The sequence below is a fragment of the Camelus dromedarius genome, chromosome 1 (genome assembly GCF_036321535.1).
Source record: "Camelus dromedarius isolate mCamDro1 chromosome 1, mCamDro1.pat, whole genome shotgun sequence".
In the NCBI taxonomy this organism is placed as follows: Eukaryota; Metazoa; Chordata; class Mammalia; order Artiodactyla; family Camelidae; genus Camelus; species Camelus dromedarius.
In genome coordinates, this window is record NC_087436.1 from 31,554,258 (window position 1) to 31,564,650 (window position 10,393).

General features: G+C 35.8%; 1 protein-coding gene across 9 annotated transcripts in view; it reads right to left on the bottom strand.

The window, feature by feature from the left end:
* LOC105087070 (UPF0462 protein C4orf33 homolog) overlaps positions 1 to 10,393 on the bottom strand; it is a 47,585-nt gene extending 37,192 nt beyond the window's left edge. For all 9 annotated transcript variants that reach the window (XR_010384768.1, XR_010384824.1, XR_004141224.2 and 6 more), the window contains exon 1: positions 10,302 to 10,393. Coding sequence is in view for 4 of the 9 variants with exons in the window: in XM_031466142.2 (XP_031322002.1) it covers positions 10,302 to 10,315 (14 nt within the window). In the remaining 5 variants the exon portion in view is untranslated. The remainder of the gene's footprint in view (positions 1 to 10,301) is intronic.

A 10,393-nucleotide genomic window follows, 5' to 3' on the forward strand; every position in this document is an offset into this window, starting at 1 on the left:
AAATCAGAGTAAGCAAAATAAAGAATGAGCAAGAAGTTGCTATTTTATATGACACAGTCAGAGAAAGCCTGTGTGTTAAGCAGACGTTTAAATTCAGATGAGGAAACTAGTCCCACAGACATCCAGGGAAATGTGTGTTTTAGATAGCATTACTAGTGAGAACAAAGATCTTGCAGCAAGACAGTGCTAATCATATTTGGATAACAGTGGAGTTGATGAAGCTGGAATGGAGACTATGAGAGGAAGACTAATTACACATGAGGTCTGAGAAATAAATGATTGAGATGGCAAGCCTTTCGTATTGCTGAGCACAGGTGTGGCATGACCTAACAGTACCTGAAAGTCTGTTTCTACCCATGAATGTGGTAACTCCTATGGGACTTGCTATGGGTCCTGCCATAAACAAATAGAAAAACTGAATAAATTACATGAAACCACCACTGTCAGATATTAGACAACAAGCAGTACAAGAAAAGGGAAACAAAGTGAGCCTGTAACTACTGTGGCTGTTGGCCTGAAAGCAATTTCTAGAACTTAGCACAAGGAGAGATTTTTAAAGTTTCAAAAGGATCAAAATGGTAGTAATGGGATGTCACTTCTGACAGTAGGCTATAAAAGGACTGCATTCTGTCTTGGGCGTGCACACTTGCTCTCTTGCTCTCCAAGATTGCTTGCTGTGGAGGAAGTCAGCAGCCATGTCACAAGGCAGCCCTGTGGAGAGGTTCATGTGGTATGGAACTGGGTGTCAACAGCCAGTTGAGTGAGCTTGAAAGCACATCATCCCCTAGTCAAGCCTTCTGATGAGACTGCAGACCCTATAAAGAGCTTGACTATAATCTCATGGGAGACCTGGAGTCAGAACCACCCAGTTAAGCCATTCCCAAATTCCTAACCCATAGGAATTAAGAGATAATAAATAATGTTTTAAGATGCTAATTTGGGGAGTAATTTTATATTCATCAATAGGTAACTATTATAATATCCAGAATGAAAATTTAACCTGATGGGGTTGACAGCAGACTAGACACCGCAAAGGAAGGTTCAGTGGATGTGAAGACACTCTTAAATAAGGCACAGAGAAGAAAAGACTGGAAAAGAAATGACTGGAATCTCAATGACTTATGTAACTAAATTAAGCAGGCTTGACTGAGGAGAAAATAGAACAGAAAAAAGTATTTTTTAAAATTAATGGCTAAAAGTTTTCCAAGTTTTATTAAAACTACAACTCAGAGATCCAAGAAGCTAACAAAACCCCAGTTAACATAAATACCAAGAAATCCGTACCATGGCACATCATAAACACATTGCCAAAACCCTGTGATAAGAGGAAAATCGCAAAAGTGAGTGAGCAAATTAAAAAAAGATTACAAACAAAGGAAAAAAGAATATAGCACACTGTATTAGAATATGCATAAATAAGAAGGAAGTGCGGTCGTATCTTTGTAACACTGAAAGTAAAAGTCAACTGAGAATTCCATGACCAGTGAAACTATCTTTCAAAAATTAAAGTAAGATAAAGACTTCTCAGAAAAGAAATTCTATGAGAATTCATCTCAGCAGACCTATACTCTAGTAAATATTAGAGGAAGTTCTTGAAGCAGAAGAAAATGATGCCAGAGAGGGGGAAAAAACACCTTTAAAATTCAAAAGAGTGAACAGTGCTAGAAGTGGTAAGTGTGTGAGTAGATACAAAAAAACTTACTATTCTCTATTTTTAAAAAATTTATAAAATATAATTGACTAATAGAAGCAAAAATAAAAACAATGTTTTATGGATAGAAGAGTAAAATAATGTATTCTAGTTGTATATTATATTGTGAATTCGAAGAGTAAAAGTTACAAAGCATTTACTCTTTGAAAGATATGTTTAAGAAAATGAAAAGGCAAGCCAAGCCATAGACTGGGAGAAATTACTTGCAATACATATATTTGTCTAAGGACTCGTATCCAGAATATATTTTTCAAAACAGCTGAATTATAAAAAGACAAACAAAAATTGGCAAAATATTTGAATAGACACTTCACAAAATAAAATACATGAATGGCCAGTAAGCACATGAAAACACAAATCAAAATTATTGGTCAGCCAAGAAATAAAATTTAAAATCACACTTGAGAAACCAGCCTACCCATACTTGAAGGTTTAAAATTTAAAAGACTGACAATACCAAGGTTGGTGAAAATGTGAAACAACTAAAATTGTCATGTATTGTTAGTACTATAAAATGGTAAAGCCACTTTGCAAATAATTTATCATTTTCTTAGAAGGACAACATATAGTTACCACATGATCCAGTAATTTCGCTCTCAGATATTTACCAAAGAGAATTAATAACATGTTTGCAAAAATACTCATATACAAATGTTCATAGCACCTTTATGCAAAATAGCCAGCATCTGGAAGCAACTCAAATGTCTACCAATAGGTGAATCAATAAAGAAATTACAGTATATCCATACAATGGAATATTTCTGAGCAATAAAAAGGAACAAACTACGGACATGCAACAACACAGATATATTTCAAAAACATTGTGCCAGTGACAGACCCCAGACAGAAAAGATTGGAACTACAGTATATAATTATAATTATATGAAAGTTCTAGGAAAGGCAAAACTGTACGGAAAGAAAATAAACTAGTTGTTGCTTGCGTATGAGGGTGGGAGCAGGGATTGGCTACAGACAGGCACAGGAGATGTTTTAAAGTAATCAAATTATACATTTTATTTTTTGTAAATTTTACCCAAATTATATTGTTTTTAAAAAGTAGAACCTGCCTTCTGTTTAGAGAACAGGTATGGGGTGAGGATACAAGGGAGCAGGGCAAGGGGAACAGCAGGGAGACTCGTTCTTTTCAAAGACGACAGTAATAATTCAGGGTTGCAAAATTGCAACAATCCAGGAAAGATGATAGTGGTTTGGGCTACAGTGGTAGTAATGAAGGTGTTAAGAAGTGGTGAATATGAAAATGAATATATGTATGTATATGCATGACTGGGACGTTGTGCTGTACACCAAAAATTGACACATTGTAATTGACTGTACCTCAATTAAAAAAAAAAAAAGAAGTGGTGAGATTCTGGATATATTTCAAAAGAGGAGATGATTAGATTTGTCAATGAATTGGATTTGGGTCAAATGATAACTTTTCATCCTGAACTGCAGAAAGACTTGCCATTTAAGATAAGACAAATTTGGGGAGTATCAGGTATGGTGGCTAAAAAGAGTTTAGTTTTAGACATGCAAATATGAGATGCTCATTTGACAACTTAGTGGCAATATGAAGAGCTGTATACATTCATGCACACATTAGGAGGATGAAGATATACCTTTGGGAATCATTAGCACATATAATGTATTTTAAATCATGATACTGACTGAAGTGACCAAAGGAGAAAATATATAAAAAGAAAAGGTCTGAAGATTGAGCCTTGGCAAATTCCATTGTTAAAGTCTGAAAAGAGAAGGAACAAGCCAAGAAAAATTAGGAGGAGAACTGAGAAAGTGACATTCCCAAGATAAGTGAGGGATATCCAGGAGGGAACAATCAATGTTGTCAAATTCTGATATATAAGCAAGATGATGTCCAAAAAGATTATAACAACATAAGAGCAAATCATCTGAGATAACATTTCTTGCCTCTCAGAATAGCTAAATCTTGAAAGCATGATAACATACTCTGGTAGAGAAGCTGTCTCATAACAGGAACTATCATACTTTAAAGGTGGAAATGCAAATTTCTCTATGGCACATGATTCTGTACTTTCTAGCAAAATTGTATATGGCATATGTGTTTGACCTTTGACTCAGAAAATACTATTCCTAGGATTATAGTCCAAAGATATTCTGGCAAAAATACAAGTCTTTATGAAGTAAATAGTTAAGCAGCAGAACAGCAATCTATTTCCTTCTTTTCTATGGGGATGGCCTAGGTAAAAAGAAAGTGACCCAGTCAAATCTCCTTGTAAACCAGATTATGACAAATCTGGTGAAATAATGATATTTGCTAGCAAGATATTCCTTGTCAATGGAATGCTTTTGGCAGGATATATTTGGTTGGCTTAAGATTGCTTATGATTAAAATAAAATCCTAGATTTGGATTTGTGGGGCATATGTCCCTGGAAAATGTCACATAAGAAATGTAAAAATCTGAATATAAAATGGAGATGTTTATTGACTAAAATATAGCCCCCTTTGGTGTTAAGTCCTGTAGCTGAAAACACAAGGCCTGTTGCCTCTGCCCTTTTCACAGGGGATATTGTCTAAGTCTACCCCTCACCCAGTTTTAATTAGCCGTGCTAAATGAGAACCTTTGGAATTGCCTAAATTCTCCGCAGTCATTAATACTAAGCAATACAGAATTCCAGGAGGGCAACAATAGATCACTGTTCAAATTAAGGAAAAGGTTAAGACGGGAGTTTTGATTCCCATTGACCCCCTTTTTAACAGTCCTAGCTACTATATAAGGCATAAGGTTCCTGAAGGTAGGCAACAGACTGTCAAGGATGAAACAAGGTGGTTCCTCTGATTGCTTCAGTTACACCTAATACGGTGAAAACTATGTAAGAAGTGCAACAGGCCAAAGGGGCCTGGGATGCCATTATGCATCTAACCTAATATCTAACGTAATGCCTTCTTATCAATCCTAAATTCACACTCTAGCTAGACACAGTTTGCATTTTTATGGAATGGAAATCAGTGTAAATTTACGGTATTGCCAGAGCCAGAGAAATACAGTAAATTCCCTGACATATTACCATAATCTAGTGAGTCAGGACTTGTACTAAAGAACCATAAAGAACAAGTTAACGCACTACATTGATGCTATTATGTTAATTGACTCCTCAGAGGAAAAAGGTCAAGAAGAATTAAGAACCATAGTCACCTTTATGACAAATAGAGGATGGCTGATAAATCCAGCTAAAATTCAAGTCCAGCCCAACATAAGAAATTCCTGGAGTAACCTGAGACATTCCTCAAACTGTGGGGAGTAAGTTACTGTCTCTAACAGACACTTTCAACAAGCAAGAAGAGCACAGCTAGGACTATTTGAGTTTTGGCAAAATCACATTGTTCCTGTTAGAATACTGTTAGCTCCTGTCACAAAGTCATCAAAAATAAATTTTATTTTAGGTGGGGTGGTAAGCATAAAAAAAAGATTTGCGGAGGATGGTGGCACAGGGAGCCCAACTATGACCTCGTGATCCAACTTCTCAGATTATATAATATTCACCTCCTAGAATATATGCAGATGTGAAGCCTTTGGGAGAAATTAAACAGGGCTACTCAGCAAAGACCTCTTGGGTTTGGACTTGAAAAATTACTGAGGCAGCTGCTCTTAATGAGCCCATTTGAAAGACAGATGCTAGTTTGTTTCTGGGTATTGGTCAAATGGCCACCCGGCTCCTACCACCACAGAAGGGTATCAAATAATTTTGAGGCTGGATATCAATCCTGCCTTGAATGACACCAGAGAGACATTGAACAGAGAAAAGGCAGCACAGCAAATCTCACTGACCAGGAGGAAATGCTACGTGGAAGAATACACTAGGTGGGAAGTTCAGGGGAAGTGTACTGAATATGAGAGCAAGTTGCTCACAGAGCCAGTGAGAGAGCCCTCCAAGGATCTCCCTTCCCCACAGTGCTCAGTGGTCCAAGCCCTGTGATTCTTTCCCAGCCAAGAAGCAGCTGCCTGGTTCACTAATGGGAGTTCCTGCCTTGAGGACCACATTACTGTTTGGAAATTGGCAGCTATGTGCCTTACTGATATAAATAACCTTGAGGGGAGGCAAGTCTGCAAATTTGGCAGAGTTGAGAGCTGCCAGTTTAGCAGCCGGAGAATTAGGCTCCTGATCTCAGAGGAGCATTTGGATATTCATAGACTCTGGGTTGTAGTCAACCACAAATGGGTCCTAGATCGTTAGGCAATGGAGGAATATCCTTACGTGGCACTCAATTAAGAAAACCCCTGTGGGAATTAAGAAGAATTAAAGTGGATCGTGTGGATGTTCACAAAAAAATCCAGTTCCCAGCTCAGAAAGGAGACTGGAATGCTAAGGCAGATGCCTTAATCAGATTCCTGAGCTAGCTACCTGGGTTCTTGCACTCAGCAGGTATGGAGGTTTGGATACCAAAGCAACCTATGTCTTACCTAGCACGGGTAAATGTTACATGACATCTGTAAAAACCTGTACCATAACACCTGGAATAAACCAAATGGGACCCAGAATTTACTGAACAATGGACTCTAGTCACCACCCTTATAAAGGGGAATGTGGTATAGGAGAAGACATTTCTATTGAGAACAGAATGATCCCATAATATTAACAAATACACGATGTGTCAAATGTTACTTTAATCTCTCTTCTACAGCTATATGGTATAACAAAGAATTTGTAAATTTATTTATACAATTAAATAAAAAGGAAGATTTATGTAAACAATAATTTCCCAGGATAAGAAAATATTTAGGGAAGTTGAATTAAATCTCCCAACAGATATAACACTTATGGAAACAAATTGGCCGGAGAAGGCAATGTATTTGGCCTTAGAAAAATTATACACTCAAGTTAAATTCTTAATTCAGCACATTATTTTAAAAGTTCAAATAACTGTGGATAAACAAGGGGAAAAGAGTAACTGAATTGGTAAAAGACTTATGAAGCAGTATGGTCATTGTTAAGGTATTCTGTAGAGGGAATTCTTGCTCCTTATTAAAGCTGCTGGCTGAAATTTGTTTCTCTCTGATTACCAAGGGAACATACTCCAGGAAAGAAAAAAAGACAGGTGTCCCAGTCTTAATATTTTTGTAAACATGCTGATAACTGACTTCTTTAGGCTAAGGATATGTGCTATCAGGTGAGTCCTTATCTGTGGAATTCTCTTAGCAAGATTGTCCCTGGAATCTATGGATTTATAAGGCATGGCCAAGGGAGAAATGGCATATAAGGCCTTAACTAATCTAAATATAAAATGGGAATGGGCAACCCTTCTCTTACTATGTGAGATCAGCCACAAATCTCACTAAAAGACATCATCTATCACTGGCCAGAGAAAGTCTCTTACGCAGAAAGGAAACACCAAGATAGCCATATAGAATGAACTAGCTTTCTTTCTGACTTGCCTGAGCTTTTGGTTATTTATATCCTTGAAATTATTAGTAAGTCTAATTTGACAGTGAAATTTTCTGTTAGCTCCAGGATGCTAACATTTATATCTAAGATGGGAGGATATGACAATTTATACATATTTGCTTATATTAAAAAATGGAAGCATGAAGGGGGACGGTATAGCTCAGTGGTAGAGTGCACACTTAGCATGCACAAGGTCCTGGATTCAGTTCCCAGCAGCTCCATTACAAAAAAAAAAAGTAAAATAAATAGATAAATCAAATTACCACCCCCAAAAAAGTTTAAAAAATAAATTATTTTTAAAAATGGAAGCATGAATTATAATTTTTTTAAATGGTTATCTATAGGGGTAGAGAGGTGATGGGTTGGAGGGAATCAGAATAGAGGCCAGAGTTCTCTGAGTATATCTTCATTTGTAGATTTGAATTTGAGACCTCTTAATATTTTAAATTATTAAAAAAATTTTTAATTCCCCCAAAGTAAAAGGGGAATTAAACCAATGAACTTAATTGTGTATTGACTTCAGTGCATATTGACTTCAGTGCATAATACATAGACAGAAACTACTTTCAAGTGACTTTAGAGACAGGAATTGGACTGTATATTTTTGGTGGGATATATGCTAAGGTCAAAATGAATAGGAAAAATAAAAATACCCTTTAAACTCTTTCTAGTAATCATATTCTTATTGATAGTGTTAATTTATTCAGTCTAGTGTGTGCATTGTAGGAAAAAAACAAATGAGATTATGTTGAAATCACTGAAAACCAATTTGGGCCCTATTAAAACAGAAACAGATGTAAAATGTATAAAATTAAGTAGGAAGTATCAATATGAAGTCATGATGCATTTTTTAAAAAGGACTAGGAAAAAATAATCAACCCGTTAGCAATAGGCACTCTTAGTATTCAAATAGTGGTCTTTAAAAATCATTTGCTACCAAGAGAAACCAAGATTTACTGGAGAAATGGCAAGCTCTATGTCTATAGCAGGCAATGTCCAAGATGAGCCCAGAACATCTTGTTATACCAGAAAGCAAATAAGCTACTAAAGACTACAAAGGTCATATCAAAAGACTTAGGAACAAACTTAAAGAGATTCCACTGGCCAAAGACAGAACACATTGACCACCAATGAGAAAACTGCAATGAATTGATACACATACAATATTTTTAAATCCATGAGCTCAGAAAGATATTTTTAAAAATATCACTGGTCATCTTTGGAGATTGCTGGAGAATCAAGTATTCAGAAAATAGTTAAATCAAAGGAAAAAAATCAAGCATTTATCTTGTAAAAACAGTGCTTCTTGGAATCTAAATAGTTGAACTGGGATAATTCAACAGCTAAGAAATATGGAAGTAAAGATAAAATTGGATTATCATTTATGGACTTAGGCAATGTTCATCAGTGGCTTCTAACATCACAAAATGGAGACAATCAGACATAATGCATCTCCTGATAGAAGAATCTTACAATACTGTCTATGAACTATTCTTACCAAAAATTGAACCTGGATGTAATCAAGTATCTAGATATAATTCACAGAAAATACAGGAGACAGATGGAAGCATGGGAATACAATTATCAAAATCCAGACTTCAGAGAATTGTAATTTTCATGAAATGAGTAACATATTTAGAATAGTGCCATAAATCACTGAGTATTTTCTCTTATGTTAGATTTTGTGGTTTGTCATTGTGAGGCTTATAAAACCCAGTCATTTCATATACAAAAAGGAAAGATGTCTTTGGATGAAGAAGACCTAAAAGATGGTAGAGCAAGAAAACCACATATAAATTGAGCTAGAAACCTGATGACACAGTAAAAATGTCAACCTCTACATCAAACTGCCAAGAAGTCTGCCATATCTCCTATTACCATTTAAGCTAGCTTGAGTTGAGCTAACTTTTACTTATAACTCAAAGCATACAGTAAAAAGGGACCACGTGCAATGAATATATGTAAAATCTGAGGCTCTGTATCTTTGCAAGTGCTATCTACCTACCTACCTATCTCTTAAAATTTATAGAGTTGAAGAATAAAGTGGAAGACCATATTTCTTTCCTTAGTTTTTAAGCTGCATCAGAGACACATTTGAATATGAGGTTCCCCTCCAAATCTTTTTCAGTCACTAATCATTGAGAATCTTTTAGACATTAACTAGTTATGCAGAAGATAATATTGTGAAGAACCAAACTGTTTAAAGCCTGTGTTCTGTAAACACTCAAAACTGATGGATTTTGAACTTTTGTGACTAGATCTAAAATATGAACAAAACTCTTGAAACAATATATATACTTAGTGAATATGATATACTCTTTTATTTTCAATTCTAATTAATTATTTATGGTTACAACCTACTATTTGGATTCTATAATCTACTCCCTAGTGGGTTTGCAACTTGCAACTTGAAAAGTCACTGATATAAGTTAACCTACTTTATTGTTTTTGATAGAAGATAATCCTCTCAGAAAGGAAAACAGATACACTGTCACTGTTGCAAACAGTAAAATATTAAGAAGAGGAATGCAGATACTCACAACCTTGAGGTTTTCTGCACAAGCAGATTATAAGATCATTTAGAACAAATTACTGCTAAATTTCTCCAGTTTCTGATACATGGAGATAAGTCTATTACAGTTATTGCCAAGTTGCTCAAGTTAGTGCAAGTTACTCAAGGGTGTGAAGTTTGGTTGCCAAAGTTTTCGTATCTTCTGAAGCTTATGACAAAAATGTGTTTTGATTTTTGACAAAAGCCAAGTTAGTAAAAGCATTTAGTATAGTTGCAGCCTGGGTTTTCTTCCTCTCTGATATTATATCACACTGTGGTTCATTCCCTACTCAGGATAAATCCTAAGAGATTTCCATTCAGATTAGCCACAAGTCCACCACCAAAGTACACCAGCTGTAATGACAATTTTCAGGTGTGACATTGCACTACTGCAATAAATGATACCCTAGAAGAGCCTAGGGGGAAAATGTGTTTCTCTTAGCAAGTGGCTTATTAATGAGCGACTTGTATACCCATCTTCTCTGTGAGTGTACTACAAAAAAGTGAAGGGCTTATGAACCTATTTTTCCTTCTATGTTATTTTTATTTATAGAATCAGGCAAGAAAGAACTCACTTCAGTAGCTCTATTTTATAGATGAAAAATCAAGACTCACAGAGGCTGCAGCATAGTTGACGAGTGCCCGGTCTCCAGAATCAAACTTCCTGGGTTCAAATCCACTTTTTAGCTGTATGATCTTGGGCAAGA